The 25089-nt window shown below is 42.9% G+C and overlaps 1 protein-coding gene across 1 annotated transcript in view; it reads left to right on the top strand.

Annotated features, from left to right (window-relative positions):
- The first annotated feature begins 3042 nt into the window (after nt 1-3042).
- Nucleotides 3043-25089, top strand: part of Smchd1 (structural maintenance of chromosomes flexible hinge domain containing 1) — a 135405-nt gene continuing 113358 nt past the window's right edge. The window contains exons 1-3 of the mRNA XM_057758546.1: nt 3043-3542; nt 15128-15203; nt 18094-18255. Of these exons, the coding sequence (XP_057614529.1) occupies nt 3357-3542; nt 15128-15203; nt 18094-18255 (424 nt within the window). The 5' untranslated portion in view covers nt 3043-3356. The remainder of the gene's footprint in view (nt 3543-15127; nt 15204-18093; nt 18256-25089) is intronic.

Genomic DNA, 25089 nt, shown 5'->3' with positions numbered 1-25089 from the left:
TGGGTCATCTCTGTCCAAATTCAGTGGTGTGGAGCTTTGTGTTAGAGAATTGTTTTCATTGTTTTCTTAAACCGACTTGTAGCTGGCTCACAAAGAGTAAATGCTTAGAACTATGGCGCAAATGAAAGGGGCCTTTGCTGGGACAGCATTAGAAATGGAGGACAGTACTGGATTTATGATGCATAGTAAGGGCCAAGCTTTAAAAGTATTGGGTTTTGTTGTTGTTATATTTTTACAAGATTTGTTTAACCTCATGGATTATGTGCGCTGTGTGTCTGCCTGGTGCCTACAGAGGCCAGAACAGACCACTGCATTCCTTGGAACTGGAATCACAGGCTGTTGTTAGCCACTTGATATGTGTGCTGCAAATCAAAGCCAAGTTCTCTGCAAGAGCAGCAAGCACTCTTAATGTCTGAACTACCTGCCCAGTATCTCAGAGTTGTTTCTTTTCTTTTTAAAAATTTATTTATTTTTACTTTATGTGCATTGTGTTTTGCCATGAGTCCCGGAACACGAATTATAGACAGTTGTGAGTTGCCATGTGGGTGCTGGGAATTGAACCTAGGTCCCCTGGAAGAACAGTCAGTGCCTTTAACCACTGAGTTCTTGAGGTGTTTCTATTTTGAGACAGGACCTTACCCCATGTAGCTATGTAGACCATGGTGCCCTTGAACTCAGATCTGTTTCTGCCTCTTAAGAGCTGGTATCAAAGGGGTGTGCCACTACACGCAGCTTCTCAGAGCTGCTTTAATAGTGTTACTCAGATCCTTTCTCTTCAGATGACAATCGAGAGGGTAATTTTAAAAATGGTGCCAGGAAGCAAGCCCAGCACTAACTGAACTGGGCCATTTTCTGGGGTTTGTTTTTTTCACTTTTTTCCTCCTTTAATGGAGAGTGCTGGATGTCTCTACAAGTTTGTTCAAATGACAGCTGAACCTGAAAAAGCTGTTGCTACTATTCATGCATAACACAATACTTTTGTTGTTGTTTTAATATAAACATATATACTTACATGATCTGAATCTTTGCAGATATTAGCTATGGCTCTCAACTTCGGAAAAAGTATCCTAATTTGCCACGTTGAGTTGGCATCACAATAATAGCAATATTAATTGGGAAACATTAAGCTTATTTTTTCTATTGGTACAAAAACCACACACTGTTAAAACTATAAGGTCTTATCTATGAGGGCATGATTACAGAAACAATAAAAGTGTTCTCTAAATAATGAAAACAAACATAAGTCCACATCAGGTGTTAAAAGTTTAATTCTCTGCACCCACATCTTGTGAGTCATAACCACCTGCAACTCCAACTCTACCCTCTGACCTTCAAGGGGCACCTCACACATGTGCACACCCTTACATATATATAGTGCTTCTCTTTGTGTTCATGAGATCTATAACTTGGTATGACAGAGAAATTGCCCTGTTGACCCTCTGGCTGTTAAGTCCCCATTTGCTGAAGCACAAAGGCAATTCATCTTGCTCATTAACTGAGATTTAGGGAAACAATTTGTTTTTCTCTTCCTTCCTCTCTCCCTCCCTCCCCCATCCCCCTCAAATCAGGGTTTCTCTGTGTAGCCAAGGCTGACCTCAAACTCAGAGATCTGCCTGCCTCTGCCTCCCAAGCACCGGGATTAAAGATGTGCAGCACAACTGCCCAGCAATTTGTTTTTCTTGAGTCATTTAAATCAAACATAGTACAGAAAGGGATAGAAGGAAATGGTTATGAGCTTTTAAGACAAAAATGTGAACGGTCCACCAGGTGTAGTGACTCACACCTCCCCAGTACTCCTGAGGTTAAGGTAGGAGGATCAAAGTTCGAGGTTAGCCTGTGTACCATAGGAAGGCTGACAGAAAAACCAGACTACAATGAGGCGTCACAGAAATCCCATGATAGCTGGGATTTTTTGTCTTCTGTCTCCGGCGCTCCTTTTCAGGAACATGAACGGCTTTTGACCGCAATTTCACAGACCACCTACTGCCGCATTCTCTCTTCTCCCAGTCATACTACTTATGCCGCCCAACACAGCCTTCATACTTTTGATCCGTATCATTTTCTACCGGTAACAATCTTCAATTCTGTCCTTGGTGTCAACAACCAGGTACTTTTTCTAAGGTGCACTGAGTTTCGTGAGTCCGGTTTTATCATTAACCATAAAGGATTCAGCAAACTTTCTAATCCATTTTCTGGAAAGCTGAAAGAACTCTCTAAACCATTACTTTGGGTTTCATTAATTTACGTTTTGCTCTCAAGTACAAAACTCCCAGGTTTAAGACCCAGAGAGCAAATCTAGTCCTCCGCAAGGTCACTTTTGTCCGCAAGGTCACTTTTGTTGTTTATGGTTATCCGTAGAGCTCTGATGCGCATCCCCCAGTAATGGTGCTGAAGTTTCCAAGGAGGGTGATGCATTTAGGAGAAAATCTAACTCAGCCTCGGTGAGTTGGGTTAGGCGTTGTTCCGTCAATGTGCACCGACCTAGTAAGCGTGGGACCTGCAGACACTGAGCTCAGAACCTAGCCGACCCAGGGCGAGCAAGGCGGCCTCGGTGACGTCAGAAGCCTGGTTCTTCCTCCAGGCCCAGCTTTGTCTCATTGTCCCACACTAGAACCCACTCATGACCGCAAAGGAAGCGGACGCGCAAGGCGGAACGCGGTGTTACAGAGACAGGGTCGGACGCGTGGAGATCCGCATGACCCGTGCACGCTTCCCGCCACCGCGTCCGCTCGACTCAGTCGCGCCCTGGAGACCGCATGGCGCAGTGAGAAGGAACCAGGACTCCAGAACCTGAGCCAAGAGAGCCCCTGGGGCGACGCGCCTGCGAGCCGCCTTCCCCCGCGAGGGCCCCCGAGGCGCTGGGAGCCGTCTTCCCGCGGTCACCAGTCCTCGCGGCCCGCGTGAGGCCCGGGGGCGTGACCAGAGGGAGGAGGACACGCACGAAGCCCCGTCCCACCAGGGGCGTGGCCTGGGAAACGCGCGAAGCCCCGCCCCGCCCCGCGGCCTGCCGTACTCGCCGGTCCCGCCCGCCGCCCTCTTCCTCCTGCGCATTAGCCGCGGTGGCGGCCTGCTCTCGGGTCACGGAGCCAGGCTCTCGTGGGTGGCGGCGGGCGCAGCCAGCCGATTCCGAGGCGCGCGCAGCGCGTCCCTGCCTCCGCGGGTCGCGGAAGTGACGTGGGGCACCCCGGCAAGAGAGCGTTTGAATCGGTTCCCGGGTTGCTTCCAGGCCGCAGCCCAGGAGGTGCTGCGCGGCCCGCCGAGGCCCCGAGCCGGGACGGCTGGAGCCGAGGGCACGCGCGGAGTGGACGTCGCCGCGAAGTGCTCCCGAGGGAGGGCCGTGGGGTGTTCACTGCAATATGGCAGCGACGGGCGCCAGCAATCCCGGAGGCCTCTCGGCGGGGTCTGGGACAGACGGAGGCGTCGACGGCTGCAGGACCGTGTACTTGTTTGACCGGCGCGGGAAGGAGTCCGAGCTCGGGGAGCGCGCACTGCAGGTCTCCAACCGCGCAGGCTACGCGGAGTTCCGCGCTGCTGTGTGTCAGGTACGCGGCCCGGCAGAGGAGGATGCTTGCGAGGAGGTGGGGGTCGGCGGCCCGAAGCCAGGGTGGGTCACCGCCGTAAACTTGTCAGACGGCCCTGGTCCAGCGTCCTTGGCCTCTGCTGGGGGCTCGCGTTACGGATGATCCCACCCCTCGCATTGGAATACCCGCTGGCCCGGCTTCGGCCGGGGAGCACGGGGTCCCGCCCCTCCGTGGGCCTCGCTGGCCTAACGTTAGGGCCCTCGAAGTTAGACGGCGCTTATCGGGTTTAGCAACTGCTTGATCGCTACCAAGCAGTTCATCATCCTGTAGCAGAGGAACCTGCGTTTGTCTTTAGTTTGTAACTTCACAAGTCGGCAGAGTTGTATCCACTGTATAGTCAGAGGTACGAGGATTGCGATGTTAGAGGTGGTGAAATTCCGGGAGTCCGGGCAGCCCGGATTCAATGTAGTCATTTCTTGTCAGAAAGGTTCGCCTGCAATTCTTTACACAGCAACTGTGGAGTTAGCTCAGTATGCATGGCTGCCCTGCTGGTTTTCTGAGCGCCAACCTTGGGAGTTCCTGAACTACCTCCTAGTGTCCATAGGGACAACAAAGAACGTGAATATTGGCTTGAAAAACGAAAAACTATGTAGCAAAACCTGTCTTAAATTGCGAGGTGCTTTATGGATTTGTGGTGTTACTGTTGCCTGAGATTGTGAATATGTTTGGGGAAAGGGGTGTTGTGGGGTTTTGTTTTGAGACAAGGTCTTGCCATTTAGCTCTAGAAGTCTCTATGTTGACCAGGTTGGCCTCGAACTTTCGATCATCCTGCCTTTGCTGTCCAGTGTTGTTAGTCACAGGCCCGACTGCCGCAGTTCTGGGTTCTGAGCTTTTCAAAGAAGGAATATAGTAATGTCTGAATTAACCACAGAAACAGCTTCAAAAGAAAGACATTTGAGCTGATGTTTTTCCTCCGGAAGACTTAAGTTTAGGAATGGGCTATGACTGTGGTTCTCGGCCTTCCACAGTTCTTCATGTTGTGGTGACCCCTAACCATAAAGGCTTTTTGTTTATTTGTTTGTTTGTTTTTTTAAAAGATTTTATTTATTTATTATGTATACAACAGTCTGCCTCCATATATGACTGCAGGCCAGACGAGGGCACCAGATCTCATTACAGATGGTTGTGAGCCACCATGTGGTTGCTGGGAATTGAACTCAGATCCTCTGGAAGAACAGTCAGTGATCTTACCACTGAGCCATCTCTCCAGCCCCTGTTTTTGTTTTTTTTTAAGACAGGGTTTCTCTGTAGCTTTGGTGCCTGTCCTGGAACTAGCTCTTGTAGACCAGGCTGGCCTCGAACTCACAGACATCCGCCTGCCTCTGCCTCCCAAGTGCTAGGATTAAAGGCATGCAGGCCACTACCGCCCGGCTCTGTAAAGTTATTTTTCTTGCTACTTCATAATTATATTTTTGTTATTACGAATTATAATGTAAATATCTATGTTTCCATATGATCTTAGGCGACCCCTGAGAAAGGGTCATTTGACCAGTGCCGACCCACATGTTGGAACACATTGGCCTAGGACATAATTTTGTACAGTTGTTGATAAAATTCCAATTGAGATTGACTTTGCCAAGGTGAACTCTCTTCTGTTTGTAGCTCTCTTCCCAGTGTCTTGCCATGTGGAAACACAATTAAATTGATACATGAATTAGGAGAAAACTAGGCAAACTCCAAAGTTCATTTTATGCCTGTGTATATATGGTGGTAGATTCTCTGTCTTGTTTTAAGACTGATTTTTGCCAGGCAGTGGGGGTACAGCCTTTTATCCCAGTACTGATGAGGTAGAGGCAGGCAGATCTCTGAGTTCCAGGCCTGTCTGGTCTACAGAATGAGTTCCCGACTCCAAAGCTACACAGAGAAACTCTGTCTCAAAAAACCCCCCACACAAAACAAAACAAAAAAGCAAGTTATTCTCTGTAGCCAAAGCTGACCAGGAGCTCTGCATGTTTCCAGGTGCCAGCAATTTGTTAGAGAACCTCAGTATTACTCCTGTGAGTCCCTCTTTTTGTGTCAGTGTGATACATGCTTTATATTTAATTTCTTTTTTTCATATAATATTGCCAGGAAAGTCTATTTTTTTTTAAAAAAAAGTCATTTATTACTTTCTGTGTATGGGTGTTTGCATGCATGCATGTCTCTGTGCACTGATTCATGCCTGGTGCCTTCAGAGAGCAGAAGAGGTGTCTTGTGAGCAGGCATGGGCGCTGGGAACCAGACATGGTCCTCTGCAAGACCCAGTGCTCTCAGTGCAGAGCCCACACTCCAGCCACAGAAGTGTCATCCTAATGCAGGATTCACAGAATCTCTTAGTATTACTGTTCATGTAACAACTGGAATTTACTTTCAGAATTGTAATTTTTGGTACTGCTACGATGAACATTTTTGAATTCATAACTTTTGTGTTCATTGTTTCTGGAGCATCTTTAAAGTTCCCTCCCTTGCGTGTGCTGTGGCCTGCGTGGAGGGCAGCAAGCTAGTTGTTTCCTTCTCAGACATCAGACTCTGCGGTGCTCCATCACCGGACCACCCCCGTGCCCCCTTTTCTTCTTAATAATCTTTGGAGACAAGGTCTCTTCTCCTTTTTGTAACCGAGGCTGACCCCAGACTTGTGGCATTCCTCATGCCTCAGACTTCAGAGTGTCAAAGTTACAGGTGTGTCCCTTGTGTTAGGCACCATGCTGCTTATGATAAGTATTTTTAAATCACTTTTCAAAAAAAGATTTCCTTTTCCTCTGAAAATATACCATTTCTCCCTATCCCCCGTGGAATAAATGTCTAACTCTCTTAGATAAATTGGATACTAAAAGGTGATTTAGTAGCCAAGCCCTGTAATTTGTGTTGCATCTTTCTGCTTCCTTTTCACTATACAAAGCATGGTTTTTTTTTTTAAACTAGCTCTGGTAGACCAGGCTGGCCTCATAGAGATCGACCTGCTTCTGCCTCCCGAGTGCTGGGATTAAAGGTGTGTGCAACCACTGCCTAGCAGTAAACATGCATTTTTATAACCCTTTTAATTTCCAGTTTAACACCAAGGAAGATATTTCTTTTAATTTCCTTTTTCTTGTTTATTCTAGAGCTGGTGAAGGTTAGAATTGAACAGAAGTGAGGAGAGTGGAGAACTAGTAAAAGGAAAAGCTAGGTTTAAAGATAGAAGACTAACTTAATCACTCTACCTGCTAAAAACCTTACTTTAATTTGTAAGTTTTGCCTGTACGTATGCTTGTGTACCACATGAATGTCTGGTGCCTGTGGAGGCCAGAAGAGGCCATCAGATGCCCTGGAACTTAATTACAGACTATTGTGAGCCATCTTGTGGGTGCTGGGGACCAAACAGGTCCTCGGCAAGAGTAGCAGGTGGCTCCTTAACCACGGAGCCACCTCGAGCCCCTTGATCTGCCTGTTATGCCCTACACATCCTGTGGCATCGTTTCCATTACACAGATGGACTGAATCAAGTACCTCAGTTATATACAGTATTGCATAGTTATCTTCGTGTGCTTTCTATTGATGTCATAGAACACTGTGACCAAAAGCAACATGGGGAGGAAAGGTTTATTTGGTCACATATGCCAGTCACAGTGCATCATTGAGGGGAGCAGGGCAGGAAGTAAAGGCAGGAAATGAAACGGACTATGAAGAATGCTGCTTACTGGCTTGCTCTCCGTGGCTTCAGCTTGCTTTTTACATGCACATGCACACACACGCACGCTCGGCTGGGTCCTGCCATATCAATAAGAAAATGCTCTACAAACTAGCCATCAGGACAATCTGATGGAAGCATTTTCTCTGATGAGCGTTTCTTCCTAGATGACTCTAGCTTGTGTCAAGTTGACGAAAAACTAACCAGCACAGAGCTTAACAAGTAAAATCAGCAGACTTGGTCATTTGTTGTTTGTGATGGAACACAATTGGCCTGGAACACACGTGTAGTCTAGCCTGGCTGTGAACTTTCCTCCTGTCTCACCCTCCATAGCTTAGATCAGTTTGATTACAAAGAAAAAAATCTCTCCTCACTGCTGTACTGTTATTTACCTTTTCCTGCTGCTACCTCCACTTCTTCCTGCTCTTTCTTGTTGACAGAGCACACTAGTTTTTAGCTGTGGTTTAGTATGTGCTTTGTACTCTGGGCTGGCCTCAATCTGTGAACAGACCTTCTGCTTAGCCTCCAAGTGTTAGAATTACAGACATAGCTACAGTGTCCATCTTAAATCATACCATTTACCATATATGCGTTTTTACTTTTGGGAGCAAGAACACTTTAAAATTTACTCCTAACAGATTTCAAATTTGCAAGATACTGCTTTTTTTTTAACCCATGAGATTTATTTCTATGAATGTATGTGGTATATGTATGTGTTTATGCACGTGTATGGAGATCAGAGAACAGCTTGTAGGAGTGGGTTCTTGCCTTTCCCTATGTGGGTCCTGACCCCTGAACTCTGTGTAGTCTTCGTTGTTCTCCAACTTCTGATCCTTCTGCTTTAAGCTTCTGAGTGGTGGGGTCATAGGCATGTGACATATGATTATTTTTTAAATAAAAATTGTGTGTGCATTGCTCTTTTGCCTGCATGTATGTCTGTGAGGATGCCAGATACCCTGACACAGTCTGGAGTTACAGACAGGTGTGAGCTGCTGTGTGGGACCTGGGAACCCAAGTCCTCTGGAATGCTCTTAACTGCTGAGCCATTTCTCCACCCTCACCCCCAATGCTCTAAACTACTGAGCCATCTCTCCACCCACCCCCCATCATGTGTGTGAGTTTTTTGTTTTTGTTTTGTTTCTGTTGGATGGTATTTTGTTGTTGTTGTTTTATTTGTTTTTGGAGACAGGGCTTTTTTCATTGTAGTCCTGGAGGTCCTGGAACTCACTCTATACCAGGCTAGCCTTGAACTCAGAGATTTGTGTGCCTCTACCTCTTGAGTGCTATGATTAAATGTGTGTGCCACCACTGCCCTGGTTGTTTTTTTTTTTTTTTTAAATGTAGATTAAAAACTCTTCAATGGAGGAAAGTGTAGGCAGTCTTCAATTTAGAATGTGAATGATTGACTTGGGATTTTTCAACATTATGGTACAAAAAAGACACATTCAGCAGAAAGAAAGTCTGCTTTGAATTTTGAATTCTGTTTTTTTGTGTTTTGTTTTTCTTTTCTTTTTAATTTTTTTTCTTTTTTTTTTTTTTGAGACAGGGTCTGTGTAGCCCTGACTGGTTTGGAACTCACTAGTATAACAAACTGACCTCAAACTTACAGAGATCAGCCTGTCCTCAGTTTGTTGAGTGCTAGGATTAAAGACATTCACCTTGCCCAGCTTGACCCCTTGTCTTTAAGAAAATATTTAATATCAATGTATAATGTGCATGCCTCCTTCCCTAATACTGTGATATTCACAGAGATCAGAAGGTGTCAGATCCCTTGGATCTCAAGTGGTAGACAGTTGTAAGCCACCCTGTTAGGGTGCTGGGAATTAAACCTGGGTCCTTTGGAGGAGCAGCCAGTGCTCTTAACCACTGAGCCATCTCTCCAGCCCTACCAACATATATGCAGGCAAAATACCAATATGCATAAATTGTACAAGAGAATATTTTGTGTAATATTTATATATGCATGTAATAAATTTGAGTCAGATCCACCCCTGTTCTTTCTCCTCCAGTCCTCCATGCCCTTCACTGTTTAATGTGCTACCTTTCTTTTAAAAATATACTCAGTGCCCACTTAGTACTACATGACTGGAGCATGGGCAGCCTGTCAGGGACCTCTCCCCCAGCACCCATCAATTGCCAATTGAGTGCTGGGATTAAAGGTGTGTGTACCATCACCACCCGGCTCTAGAAGAATTCTTAAGAAAACTTAAAAAACAATAGAGTTATGGGAATATTGCATGAAATAATTAGATACATATAATACTTTGTAGTTGTAAATTGTCTTAGGATTTCTGTTATTGTGAAGAGACACTATGACCATAGTAACTCTTACAAAGGAAAATATTTTATTGGGGCTGATTACAGTTCAGAGGTTCAGTCCATTATCATAGTGTAAAACATGGTAGCGTGAAGCCGGTCAGTGGTGGTACACACCTTTAATCCCAGCACTCAGGAGGCAGAAGCAGGTGGATCTCTGTGAGTTCGAGGCCAGCCTGGTCTATAAGAGCTAGTTCCGGGACAGGTGCCAAAGTTACAGAGAAACCTTGTCTAGAAAAAACAAAACAAAACAACAACAACAACAAAAAACAAAGCAAAACAAAAAACACACATTAGCTTGCAGGCAGACATGGTACTGGAGAGGTAATTGATAGAGTCCTACATCTTGATCTATAGGCAACAGGAAGTGAACTGTGTCTTTGTTTCTTTGTTTGAGACAAGGTTTTTTTTGTGTAGTTTGGAGCCTGTCCCGGAACTTGCTCTGTAAACCATACTGGCATCAAACTCACAGAGTTCATCCTGAGTACTGGGATTAAAGGTTTGCGCCTCTATCACCCGGTTTGAACTATGTCTTACTCTGGTATGTTTGAGCATATGAGACTTCAAAGCACACCTCCACAATAACACACTTTCTCCAATAAGGCCACTCCCACTCCAACAAGGCCACACCTCCTAATAGTACCACTCTGCATAGGTCAAGCGCTCAAACACGTGAGTCCATGGGGATCATATTTATTCAAACCACCACACAGAGGTTCCCACTGACCTAGAATTGCCAAGTTGGGAGGCTGGCTTCTTTTACTGTGAGGATCATGGGGATTAAACTCAAGTTGTCTGACTTGGCAGCAAGCACCTTTAGTTTGTATTTGAGACAGAGTTTCATGTGTTCTTGGGTAGCTTTTGTATAGCTGAGGAATGTTGAATGTTGAATGCTGGATTACATGGGGAAGATACTATTTCTTAATTTTGTGGTATTAATGTGACCTGTGCCCTGCTCTTACAGTATTAAATGACTTACCTATTTCCATATGTGTCTTATAATCTAGATTTCAACTGAAAGTCATTAAATTTAATTTAGATTTGAAGGGAATTGAGTGGTTTCAGCTGGATTCTTCTATCCTGATTTAATGTTCCTGTTTTGTTTTGTTTTGTTTTAGGCAAGGTCTTGCTATGTAATCCTGGCTGGCCTGGCCTGGGTTTTCTGGCAGTTCGCCTGCTTCTGACCCCTAAATTCTATTATAACAGATATCTGCCAACACCCAATTTTTATCTGTCTCTCTTTATCTATCTACTCGCATTTATTTATTTATTTTCAGGATAGTGTCTTACTCTATAACTCAGCCTTGCCTGACATCACTCTGGAGCCCAGGATGGCCTCCAATTTAAAGTAGTTCTCCTGTCTCATCCTCAGTTGCAATTACAAGTGTGAGCCGCAGTATCTTGTTGGGTGGTTCATCTGTTGATAGTGTTATTTTGATTGTCCTTCTCTGCTTATTTGTTAGACGATCTTCAACCCCACCACGTGCAGGTTTAAACCTAGGGTCCCCTGCAGGAAGATGGTGTATAGCAGTAGAGCTGTGATCTCTAGTCCAAGCTGGGATTCTTTAATGAGCACCTTTTAAGCTGAGAGATTGGTGTTGTATACACCTTTAATAATTGTAATTGGAGATTGAGGCAGGAGGATTGTTGCAAGTTTAGGCCAAATGAGAGCCCTGTTTTTAAAAAGTAAACAAATAAAGCCACATTCTCTCCCCTTGGTGGGGAAAAAACACATTGCTTATCATGAAACATAATTAGTACTAAGGAAAAAAGAAGTGGTTTAGGGGTTGGCATCCCAGTTCTATAAATAACCCTGAGAATTTTGAGGGGCTGGAGAGGTGGCTCAGCAGTTAAGAGAGCACTTGCTGCTCTTCCGCAGGACCTGAAATTGGTTCCCGATACCCATGGGTGGCTCAACCACCTGCAACTCCAGCCTCAGAATCTGATGTCATCGACTGGCCTTTGAGGCTAAACACACACACACATCTTTGAGAAAAATAGTTATTCTGTAATAATGGAAGGTTTGTTCATCCATAATTTAAAGTTTTCTTAGACACCTTTAGATAGAAAGGTTTGTTCTAGAAAATAGTCTGTCACCACCCAAGGGGAGTTCTCTCTCAACTGCTCATTGTTGTGTTTCATTTCAGGAATAAGTGTATTTTCTTTTTAATTTAAGTAAGAGTGTGTTGATTCACCTTTCCAAGTGTTTTTTGGTAGTTTTGATCTTTTACAGTTCATATTATCATTGTTACTTTTTTAAACAATATTTTTATTATATTTAATCATTTAGTTATTTAGTAATGCTTTTAGGAAGATGTCAGGCTTCTTTAGATATCCTGTAGCCTACGTGTTCATACCTTAGTGCGATGAAATACCTATTTTCTTCCAACATACTTACATATCTAATTTGTATAGAGTAGGTGTTCTGTTAATGCTTTGTTTCAAATATGGTGATTCCTTATAGAATGTAATGAAAAGTGTGTCTTTGGGTGCTTCCTCTTGATGAACCAAGGGCTTTTGAGATGACTCAGTAGGCAAGGGTGGTTGCCACCAAGCCTAAGGACCCGAGTTCATGCTCAGGAACCACATGGTCGGAGAGAATGATTTTCTCAGGTTGTTCTCTGACACCCTACATGTGCCATGACCCCCATAAATGAATTAAATAATAAATGTAAAAAAGTTAACCCTTCCAGAATGGCTCAACTAGTTACTACTGAGTTTTCTCATAATATCTTTTCATTTGTTCTTTAACAATTTTGTACGTGTATACAATGTATCCTGATTTTATCCAGCCTAAATCTTCCTTCCCTCTACCCTGTACCTCCTGACTGACCCCTCCCATGCTTGAGTCTAACTTCCCAAATCCAGTTATGCTGCTTCCATGCTCAAATGAGAGGCTATCTACCAGAGCATGAGTAACCTACAACCAACCACACCTCAGAGAAAAATGACACCTCCTTCCCAGTTGACATCACTTACCAGTAGCTCCTTAGTTACGGATGGAGCCTTTCAGCTCCTCTTTTATCCACACAGAAATGTTCACTGGCTGATTTATGTGGAGGTCGTATGCAGGAAAGGTTAGCTGCTATGTGCAATGACCATGTCATGCCCAGTAAATAACTATTCATAGCGCTTTCTCTTCCAGCTCTTGCATTGTGCTTCCTCCTCCAGTATGTTCCCTCAGGAGGCTGTGGAGCCTTGATAGAAATGTCCCATGTAGGGCTGAACATAGTCACTTTTTTCTCAGCACTTTGGCCAATTATGAGTCTCTTCATTGACTTCTGCCTACTGCAAAAACAAGCTTCTCTGGTCATGAGTATAAACATAGATATTTAGAAGGCAGTTTGACAGTGTGTCCATTTAATACAATAGGTTTGCTCCCCCCTAAATCCTGTGACCTCCCACATCATAGTCATTTAACTGCATTTACAGTACCAGGCATGAATTCCCTCCTGTGGAGGGTTCAGGTCCCCTCAGAAGCAGTGTTGCCACTATTGTATCGGATGTCATGTATTGTCTGGCAGGTCAGTATTGTTCCATGTGGAGTCAACTTGGGGTGAGTCCATTGTGACTTTCTTTCTTTTTTTTTTTAAATATATTTATTTATTATGTATACAATATTCTGTCTGTGTGTATGCCTGCAGGCCAGAAGAGGGCCCCAGACCTCATTACAGATGGTTGTGAGCCACCATGTGGTTGCTGGGAATTGAACTCAGGACCTTTGGAAGAGCAGGCAATGCTCTTAACCTCTGAGCCATCTCTCCAGCCCCATTGTGACTTTCTTATCCACTGACACTATGAAAGCTCGCCATCAGAAAGGAAGCTTCCCAGTCACTTCCTGTTTGATCTCCATCCTGCAACCAAAGTGTGTTGCGTCTTCAGTAATAGGGTCTTAGCATCCAGTTATGGTGGGCAAATAAGAGAAATACCAATAGCCTGTGCTGTTTTTGAAAGGCTTTGGGGCCTCCCTGACTATTAGCTTGTAGGAGGGTTACCTCTGACTGGCACTGAGATTTTCTTTTAATAATCCATGTCTTCTGGGGGAAGCATTATCCTTCCATTCAGGGTATCGATGTTCAAATGCCTTAAATATTCTTAACAAATTACATATTACACACATACCACACATACCACACACACACACCCTGTTCTTTGATAATTTAGATAATTTTGACTACATCCAGTCTCTTTCCCTACTCACCCAACTTTGTGTCCTCTTTGTTTGTTTGTTTGTTTGTTTTAACTCATCACGTCCACTTTTGCTCCCCGTACACGTTTGGGTTTGGGGCTAGCTGCTGGAGCACGGGAGCTATAACCTTAAGTCTGAGTCTTCCTCTCCTGGCAGCTGTCAATCATCATCACCACTTCAGCCAGGGGGAGGACTTAATGCTTACCTCCCCTTTCCACGCTGGGCTGGCAGGGCTTGTGTAGGCCGCTGTATTCTTTCACACCTAGTAGGAGATGATGTATGCAGCTGCTTTATTCTATCTGGAAAATACTATTTCCTTGTAGTCACCTGCACAGTGATCCCTGAACCTTGAGAAGACTAGGTATGATGTAGATGGACCATCTCGGGCTGAGCATCCATAGTCTCTTACCCTCTGTACCTTGATCACCTGTGGGTTACTGTTAATCATTGTTTACCACAGGAAGAACCTTCTTTGATCAGGGTTGAGACATAAACTCATTGAAAGACAGTTTAACACTCTGTCTGTTCAGCGGAAGACTAGTAGGACCCCTCTAGGAGCTGTGTCATATGCAGCCAGGCTCTTTGCCCTGATAAGGTTCATCTGTGGAGCGGGCCTTAGGCCCAGGTAGAGAGTGTTCCATTCTCATCTCACTGAACAGCCCTGGCTGGCCTGGGACTCAGAGATCTGCGTGCTTCTGCTTTCCAAGTGCTCGGATTGGTAATTAGCATACAAAGTAGTTGGGTTCTCTGAGACTTTGTGTTTTAACATACATCCTTAGTGGTGGTTAGCACACCTTCCACCCCTTCCTTCACCTCATTCCATTGTCCATCCCCACATAGACCTTTAACTCCCGCTTCCCTCTATTTCCATACCATGGATGTTCTGTACTCTCCTCTTTCCTTTCAGGGCCGTGTCCCCTCCCTCTTAGGGACCCTTTTTGGCTTTCTGAACCTCCACAGACACTCCAGACTAATTGTAGAAATCTTACAAATCTGAAGCAAAAATTATGTGTGAAAGAAAACGTGTTTGTTTTCCTGGGCTTGAGTTATGCCACTAATATATTTTTTGATTTCATCCATTTTCATGAAAATTTCGTAAGTTCACTTTTCTTTGTAGTTGAGTAAAATTCTACTGTGTATATATCACATTTTCATTATCTGATGATCGTCACATGTGTTCTTAGCAAATAGCAGAAAAGTTAAGCAATTTATATGGCTTAGAGTGATTAATTTTACAAAGTCAAAATTTAAAAATGCTGAGTTCTGTATTTCCTAGACAAGTAAGTGTAGTAGCAGGTGCAAGGCTGTAGTGTCAGTATGTGCACATTCTGCAGATGTAAATAGTACTTTTATTTCCTTCATGTAATATGTATTTTTTTTTTAAATTTTGGATAGACAATTGGTATTTCATCTGAAGAAAAGTTTGTTATTACAACTACAAGCAGGAAAGAAATTACCCGTGATAATTTTGGTAAGTAAGCAATGTCCATTTGTATTTATTTCCTGTGTAGATAGAGCAGTAGCTGTGCATCACCATCTGTCCAAAGGATTGATAATCTGGAGGACTTTGTTTTCAAGGGATCACTTTTTCCTGCTCTTAGTTGGATCCAGGAGAAATCAAGCCATACCACTTAGCTTTATTTGGACAACCACAAAACTGAGCTCTTAGAAAACTTGAATTCTTTCATTATTTTTTAAATCCTTTATTTTTTAAGTTTCCATAACTGCTGGATTGCATGCTCTTTCCCCTCTATCATAGGATTTCCATACGTTAGTAACCCCAAGTGCCCTGGACCTAGAGTCTCCTGAGTAATCCCACCGGGGATTACAGGTGGACTCCACCATGCCTAGGTTGATTGCTTTTCTTTTTAACAAGGTGTGCTTTTACTAGTTTTTATTTTTGTGTATGTATCCGCGTCTGTGTGTGGATATAGACATGTGAGTGTAGGTATCTATGGAGTCCAGAAGAGGGTGTTAGATCTGTTGGAGCTGGAGTTGCAGGTGGTTGTGTCTCCTAACATGGGCGCTGAGAACTCATCTGGGAAGAGCAACAAGTGTTCTTAATTGCTGAGCCATCTTTGCAGTCCTCTTTTCTTTCTCCTGAAAGGAAACAGTAAGGAATTCTCCATTCCTGTTGATACCACACTAATGCAAATCCTCATCTGATATGATAATTTAACTTATTAGGAATTGAATGTTGGGAATGAAGAGACGGGTCAGTGGTTAAGAGCATTTGCTGCTCTTTCAGAGGACACAGGTTCAGTTCTCAGCACTCATGTGGTAGTTTACAACCATCCCTTACTCTGGTTCTAGAGGATTTGATGCCTTCTGACCTCCACATGCATCAGCAAAGCTGTTGGTGCACAGGCATGCATGCCAGCAAAGCACTCAATACACATAAAATAAATATTTTATTTTATTGGGCTTTTGGAGATAGGGTTTCTCTGTGTAACAGCCCTAGCTGTCCTAGAATTCACTTTGTAGACCAGACCAGAGTGGCTACAAACTTGTAGAGATTCACCTGCCTCTGCCTCTTAGTGCTATGATTAAAGGTGTTGTGCTACATACAGCAGGGTGGTGGTGGCGCATGCCTCTAATCCCAGCACTCTGGAGGCAGAGGCAGGCCGATCTTTGAGTTTGAGGACAGTCAGGGTGGTTACACTGAGAAACCCTGTCTCAACAAACAAAAGTGTGTGCCACCACACCCAGCTATAAAATGAACCTGGAAGAAAAAGGAAGGAAGGAAGGAAGGAAGGAAGGAAGGAAGGAAGGAAGGAAGGAAGGAAGGGAAAGAAAAAAAAAGAATTGAGTGTTTAAAATTGTATGCAAGTAGTGGTGACTTACGCCTTAATCCCTGCACTTGGGAGGCAGAGATAGGCAGATATATATGAGTTTGAAGACAGCCTGGTCTGCAGAGCTAGTTTCAGGACAGCCAGGTTTACACAAGAAAACGCGGTCTTCAAAGCAAAACCAAGCAGAACACCCTGGGAATATGGTACATGCCTATAACCTGAGCTGGGATGTAGAGGCAGAAGAATAAGGAATTCAAGGCCAGCTTGGACTACATGAAACTCCATATCTCAAAAATACCGAAGTTTCTGACTTTTCATCTTGTGAGGACACAGAAGACTCCACTTATGAAGAAACAGGCCTTCACTAGGCACCAGTCTTGGACTTTCCAAAATTTACCAAATTGTGAGATGTAAACTTGTATTTCTGTATTTTTAAATATCTTCTGACTTATACTTCTTCATTTAAACATGTGTGTATTAATGCAGAGGTCAGAGGATAACTCTGGCAATAGTGTTTCTCCTGCAGTGTGGGTCCCAGAGATTGAACTCAGGTTGTCAGATTTGCTCAGCTGGCACCTTTACCCATTGAACAATCTTGCTGGCTCATCCTGTAATGGTTTTTAAAATAACTGAAAATAAAAAAGAAATGCTTTTCAGCTGCCGTGCATCACCTATAATCATGCCACTCAGGAAATTTAGGTGCTTTATAGTGAGTTCGAGGGAAGCTCAGACTCCAGTGAGATGCTGTTTCAACAAACAAATGATATTGGACATGGTGATGTACACTTGTAAAGCAGGAGAATCTCCCCAAGTTCAAGGCCATCTGCATAGTGAATTCCAGGCCAGCCAGGACTCCCAGTTTCCAATAAAGAAATAAACATTTCAAAGCAACACACATTGCTACACTTTTAATCCTGGCATTTAGGAGACTGAGCTAGGAAGGTAAGTTTGAGGCCAGCCAGATATGAGACCCTGACATTTTGAAAAACAAAACAAACCAACCAGACAAACAAAAACAAAGAGCCAAAAACACTTACCTCAAAAGCCTGAAAACCTAAGATAGATCCCACAGTGGAAGAGAACTAACTTCAGAAAGACATCCTCAGACTTCTCCTCCCCTCACCCTTCCCCCAGGCAGGGTTTCTCAGTAGCTATGGCACCAGCTCTGGAACTCACTCTGTAGACCAGGCTGGCCTCATAGACATCCACCTGCCTCTGCCTCCCCAGTGTTGGGATTAAAGTGTGTACCACCACCCCCCGGCTGTCTTCAGACCTACATGTGTACTGTGACATGCATTTGCCCACATGTGTGCTCATGTGCACACATACACATTAATAACAACAACAAAATGAATTTAGATATTTATTTGAGTATTTTAGAATTGTGGAAATGTTTATGCCTGTTCTATTGATGCTCTTTGTATTCACGACTGAAATTTGTTAGTAGAGCCATTGACAGTTTACCTATACTGTTAAGTGCATTTCATAGATAACATATGTGTATTCAGAATAAATTCATTGCATTTCTGATCTACCCTAGCAGTTAACGATTGTAAATCTCAATTACAGATGAAGCTGTTAAAGATGGAGTCACTCTATACCTGCTACAGTCAGTTGACCAATCACTATTAACAGCAACAAAAGAAAGAATTGACTTCCTGCCTCACTATGACACTCTGGTTAAAAGTGGCATGTATGAATATTATGCAAGTGAAGGACAGAATCCTTTGCGTAAGTAATTGTACAATTTTTGATTTTTTAAAAAATTTTATGTATTTTTATTCTGTATATATGGATGTTTTTCTTGGGTGTTTGGTCCTCCGGAACTGGAGTTATAGACAGTTGTGAGCTACCATGTGTGTACTGTGCATTGAACCCAGGTTCTCTGAGAGAGCAGTCAGTGCTCTTAACCACTGAGCCATCTCTCCAGCCCCTTTACAGTATTTGGAAGTTGTTAATGCCATTCCTTCATATTCTGTAGATCTTTTTCATTCTACTTTATTATAAGGCCGTGGGAAACTCCTTTTGATCTACTTTCTTAGTTTCTTTGTATAGATCCAACTGAAATTGGGATTTTTTACTTTGTTTTAAAACAATTTAAATTTATTCACGTATATGTGTATGCATTTGTATGGATGTATGCCACAGGGAGCCCTGAAAACCAATCTGGGGCTCTCCTCAAAAGCAGCAACTGCTCTGAACTGCTGGTCTGTCTCTCCAGCCCAACCTTTTTTTTTTATTTATTTACTTTTGGTTTTTCGGAACAGGGTTTCTCTGTAGCTTTGGCGCTTGTCCTGGAACTCATTCTGTAGATCAAGCTGGCCTTGAACTCACAGAGATTCCCCTGCCTCTGCCTTCTGAGTGCTGGGATTAAAGGCATACACCACTGCCTGACTTTTTTTCTTTTAATTATGTGTGATATATGTGTGCCACAGTGTACATGTGAAAGTCAGAAGACAACTCCTTGTCTTCTACCACGTGCACTGCTATGGCTGCCAGAGTCTCTAGTCTGTGCTATAGGAGCACAGAGATACAGGTGTGTGCATTACTGCACACCCGGCTTTTGCGTGGGTTCTGGGGATCCAAAGTTATTAAGCTTGCACAGGAGATGTTTTACCCGTTGAACCCTCTCTCCAGCACAGAAGTCAACTTTAAGTAAAAATAAAGTAAAAATTGAGCCCATTAATAGAGCTGGATGCACTTTATCTTGCATTAAGCATCTTCCTGTCTTGCTGTAAACCACCTCCAGATATGAAAATACCCTTTACCTTCCATTTATTTATTTGTATTTAGTAACTGTGGATTAAATCCAGAGCCTTGCACATAATAAGATAAACATTCTATTGCTGAGTTATAATCAGTTCTTACTTTGTAAATTTACACAGATAAAATAAAAAAATAGATGTCTTTAATCTTTTCCTAAACCTTTATAGCCTTACTGGTTTATCTTTATAGACTATATGAGATGGTTTACCAGAACTTCTTCCTAGACTCTGTCAAAGTACTTTATGCTATTAATGTGTTCGTTATAAATCATATTAAAATTATTTATTTGTAATGTACATTGGGTTTTGCCTGCATATCTGTGTGAGGATGCCAGATTCCCTGGAACTGCAGTTACAGACAGTTGTGAACTGCCATGTGGGTGCTAAATATTGAACTCAGGTCCTTTGGAAGAGCAGCCAGTACTGTTAATAGACTGAGCCATCTTTCCAACCCCAAATTCTTTTTTCTTAAATGTGTTTTATTGTTAGAAATTAAAAAATTAGAGATAAGTGAATAGAATATGAAAAAACCATATTGCTACGATCTGAATATAATCATCACTAACATTTGGTGTTTATCATTTCAGAACTTTTCCTATTAGTTGATTTTTTGTTGGTTTGTTTTGTTTTACCATACAGAGTTTCACTGTGTAGTCCTGACTGTCCTGGAACTCACTCTGTAGACCAGGCTGACCTCAAACTCACAGAGATCCTCCTGAGTGCTGGAATTAAAGGCATATAACAACACATCCAGCTTAAACTTTAAAGATTTATTTTTATTTTAAATTATGTGTATACCTGTGCCTTTGCTATTTGATCTCTTTGCTCATTTTACTCATTTTGCTCATTTTGCTCATTTACGTGCTGCTTTTTAATAGGCTGTAGAATTTACCTACCTACTGTCTTAATTGCTTTTCTGTTGCTGTGAAGAGACACCATGGCTGGCCAAGACCACTTAAAAAGAAAGCATTTAAGTTGGGGCTAAGAGTTCCAGAGGGTGTGGAACAGGCAGACACGGTGCTGGAGCAGTAGCTGAGAGTTTATATCTAACCCGCAAGTTGTAGGTGGGAAGAGCTGAATGGAATGGTATGGGCCTTTGAAAGTTTAGAGTCCAGGCGTAATGACACGCCTCCTTCAACAGGGCCACACCTCCTAGTCCTGTTTCAGATAGTTCCACCCACTGGGGAGGGATCAAGTCTGTAGTGGCTGTTATTATTCAAACCACCATATTTACTGTAATCATTTATTTTCTCTCTGTTTTTAGCCCCCTTTGTTTTTAAGGCAGGATTTCACTTTGTAGCAGAACCCCCCCAGATCCCCTGCTGTGTAGACCAATCTGACCTCAAACTCATAGAGATCCACCCGTTTCTGTATCCCGAGTGCTGGGATAAAGATTGGCACTACCACATCCGACTGTGATTATGTTATTTTTTGTTTATTTTTAAATTTTATTTATTTATTTAGGGTTTCTCTATGTGGCCAGGCTGTTGACCAGGCTGAGCTTGAACTCACAGAGATCCACCTGCCTCTGCCTCCTGAGTGCTGAGAGTGAAGGTGTGATTATAGTTTTTAAACTTTACATTTATTTATTTACCTGTATGTGTGAGGGCTATGTACAGAGGTGCGCGTGTGTGCATGTGGAGATCAGAGGGCAGCTCATAGGAGCTGCTTCTCTTCTACCATGTGAGCCTAGCGATGGAACCCGGGTAGTCAGGCTTGATGACATGCACCTTTACGTAATGAGCTGTCTACCTGTCCATGATTGCATTTTATTTCCCATCTTCCTGTGAAATGTTGAACTCATAGGAATAGAATCTTTGCATTATGCAGTCCCTAGAGCAGTGCCTGGCAGATGAGAGGTACTTAAATGTGTGAATTCTGAGTCAACTTTAAATAACTTCTTTGGGGATAAATTTCTGAATATTTACTGTGTACTCAACAAATACATTCATTGTAAAAACTGTCAGTGTAGCTTAGTTACTAATGTACGGATTCACTGTACCGGTTTTCAGCTATGCCATGATGACATCAATATGTGGAGAATCTCTGCTGAAATTTTGGTTTTGACTTCTTTAACTCTGCAGTATGTCCCAAGATCTTTTCTTTCTTTCCTTTGCTTCCGGTTCTTCCTTGCTTTGTTGCAGCCATGTCTTCAAGTCATGTTCACCATTTCTTTTATATATTTTCTTTGAGTAGGTAGATCTGATGTATGTCGGTGAAACAAAAGCTTTACCTCTGACTTTCTAGCCTCTTCGTCATTAAAGAGAGTGTCTGTTCTTGCTTCCTATGTAACATTGCTATTAGTTGAATTTGATAGAGTAAGCATTGCATTTAAATTGTATATATTTCTCGAGGCAGAAATTCAAACTTGTCTCAGTGTTCCATTTCCCTTTCCTTTTGTGGAGGTGGGATGGTGGAGGAGGTGTGGTGTTTTGAGACAGGGTTTCTTCTGTGTAGCCTTGACTGTCCTGGAACTAGGACCAGGCTAGCCACAAACTCACAGAGATCCAGTTGCCTTTGTCTCCCAAGTGCTGGGATTAAAGGTGTGTGCCACCACCTGGACCTTTTTCCTTTTTTAAATTAAGTTCTGTACTTTTTTCTTTTTTATGTCTTTATTTCTTAGTTATTGTTGTCAGAAGCCTGATCCATATGCATACCTAATTTGTGGTAAATTTGTTTACCAATCTGGTTGTCACTTACTTAGAGCACTTGCTAGAGAGCTATTATGTGGGTCAGTGAGTTTTAGTTGGGTTAAATTTCTGTGAAATGAAGATAAAATTTGGTATAACCATCCTTCCTTTCTCTTTCTGTTTTGTATTTTGAGATGGGTCTCACTGTGTAGCCCAGGCTTGCTCCCAAACTCAAATTCTTCTTGCTTCAGTCTTCCAAGTTCTTAGATAACAGGCATGTATTGTTTCTTTTTCTTCTTTACTTCTTTTGTTTGTTTGTTTGTTTTGTTTTGTTTTTTCAAGTCTGGTTTTCTTGTGTATCCCTGGCTGTCCTCAAACTCGGAGAGCTGCTGAGTGCTGGGATTGAAGGTGTGCTCCGCCACCACCCTGTGTATTGTTTCTTTTTAGAGAAATAAAAGTGAGAAATGCTTGAATGGTTGCTTTTTAGGGAGGAGAATATAAAATAATGCTGCCAATAATGAATTGAACGTGAAGTTGGCAGTATGCCGGGAATCAGTAGCACGGACACATGTCTTGCCACTTGTGTAGATTTTCTGGAAGAGGTGTGAACAGATACAACCATCCCAACATAGTCTAGCTTAGCAAAGCCCTGTGACTTTATTATGGTTGCTTATAGGAGCATGAGTGATTTAAAAGCAACTGTGTCACTAAGAAGCCCACTTTGCATGGCGATTGAAAGCTGTTATCTTGCAGCTCCCTGTGCAGCTTAAAGATAGCTCAGCTCAACTGCCTATTGCTTTTATAACGTTGGAGATAACTCTGGGGAATCTTGTAAAATTCAAGAGCTTTCTGGGCCTAGTTTGTTTTTTGTTTGTTTATTTATTTATTTATTTATTTTTTTTTGAGATAGAATCTCACTTTGTAGCTCTGGCTGGCTTAAAACTCACTATGTAGACTAGGATGGCCTCACATTGACACAAATCTCCCTGTTTCTGCCCTGAGTCCTGGGATTAAAGATGTGTGCCACCATGCCTGGCTTAGGCCTATTGAGTCTAGAGCCTTGTCAGTTTTACTTCCTCGGTCTTGAGGGTTTGTAGGAGGGAATGTTTTAATTTAGAGAAAATAGTGAAAGCAGTATGTAACACATTGTTTTTGGTTTGGCTTGTATAGTAAAAATATAAAATTCTTTCTGTTACTATGATGAAATACCTGGCAAAAAATAATTTAAGGAAGAGCGTGTTTGTCCTTGTTTTCAGTTTTACATTTCATCACAGACAAAAAGACATAGCAGGAACAGGAAGCAGGCTGGTCCCGGTCTTCCCCGTCAGAAAGCAGAGAAGGCTGAAAGTTCATACTCACCTAGTGTCTTAGTTTGTTGCAGTTCTGTTAAACACTATAACCTGAATCAACTTAAGGGAGAAGAGGATTGATTTTTATCTTTAGCTTTCAGGTCAAAATCCATTGAGAGAAGTCAGGCCAGGAATTCAAGCAGAACTCAAGGAGAAACCATGAAGAAATGGTGCTGACTGACTCACTCTCTGGCTTTCTCACTGGCTCCTTCTGCTACCATCTACCTAGAGATGGAGTCACCTTAGGGGCCGGGTCCTCCCACATCAGTCACAATAAAGACAGTGTCTCACAGGCATGCCCACAGGCCACTCTCATTGGACAGGTCCTCTAGTAAGGCTTCCTCTTCAGGCTACGTTAGATTGTGTCAGGTTGACAATAAAAACTAGCATACCTGGCTTTATCCATTTTATTCAGTCTGGCCGCTAGGGTGGGTCTTTTTACTTAATTAACTTAATCTTAAAAAAAAAATCACTCACAGATAGATATTCCCACAGTCTCCAAACTGATTCTAGATCCTGCGGAACTGATGATTTAAACCATCATAGGAACTGTGGTTGGGAGTGCAAGTTCTCTTTGTACTCCTGGCAGTCTTCTTGCCTCAGCCTCTAGTGTGCTCACATCCCAGGTGCCTTAGTTCCTTTTCTGTTGCTGCAACAAATCACCATGGCCAAGGCATTCATTGGGCTTAGGATTTCAGACGGGCAGCACTTTTCATGGCAGTGTGAGGGCCCAGAGGTGGGCAGCTGAGAGCTCACACCTTGATCTTCAGACATGAAGCAGAGGGCATGCTGGTGTAGTAGGAGACTGCTTGTTCGTTCCCGGCTGCCCAGCTCCTGAAATAATCACTCAGAAACTATATTATTAAATCACTGCCTGGCCAATAGCTTAAGCATATTTCCAGCTCATTCTTCTCTCTCAAATTCACCCATTTCTTTCTTTTTTTAAAATTGATTTTATTGAGCTATACATTTTTCTCTGCTCCCCTCCCTAAAGTAACCCATTTCTATAATTTTATATTTTACCAAGAGGTTTGTGGCCTACCGGCAGGGTGGCCACATGGCTTCTCACTGACTCTGCCTTCTTTCTCCCAGCATTCAGCTTAGTTTTCCCCACCTATCTATGTTCTGCCCTGCTATAGGCTCAAGCTAGCTTTCTTTATTAACCAATGATATTCATAGCATAGCATCCCACATCAAGCTGGGAATGAAAGGAGTTTTTTCAGACCTCATACCCTACCTCCAGTGACATCTCCACAAGGCTACACCTCATAATCCTTTCCAAACAATTCCACCAACTGTAGACCAAGCATTCAAACACATGAGCTTATGGGTGACATTCAAACTGCCATAACTGGCTGACATTTAACATGATACATTAGTCTTTAGAATTCTATAACCGTGTGTGTGTGTGTGTGTGTGTGTGTGTGTACACGTGCATATTCTCACTAATTATAGGCTGGTCTTGGACACACTTTGTAACCCAGGCAGACCTTGAACTTATAATCCTCTTGTCTTAGCCTCCCGGTAAAGACTGCAGACCTTTCTCCACTAGACTAGCTTCTCAAATGAGCCCTTTTCCCTTTTATTTGGGAGTGGGGTGGATTGAAATAGAGTTTCTTTGTGTAGCTTTGGAGCCCGTCACTCTGTAGACCAGGCTGGTCTTGAATTCACAGAGATCTGGCTGCCTCTGCTTCCCAAATGCTGGTATTAAAAGCATGGGCCACCACCGCCCAGCTTAAACCAGCACCTTTTCACTGCTGCTGTTTTGATACAAGGATTTATTGGGTTGCTCAGATTAGTGCCTAATCTTTTTCATGCTTG

This window comes from Chionomys nivalis, chromosome 26 (assembly GCF_950005125.1).
Source record: "Chionomys nivalis chromosome 26, mChiNiv1.1, whole genome shotgun sequence".
Taxonomy (NCBI): Eukaryota; Metazoa; Chordata; class Mammalia; order Rodentia; family Cricetidae; genus Chionomys; species Chionomys nivalis.
The sequence above is the reverse complement of the archived record's forward strand: the minus strand, read 5'-3'. Positions and strand labels throughout refer to the sequence as shown.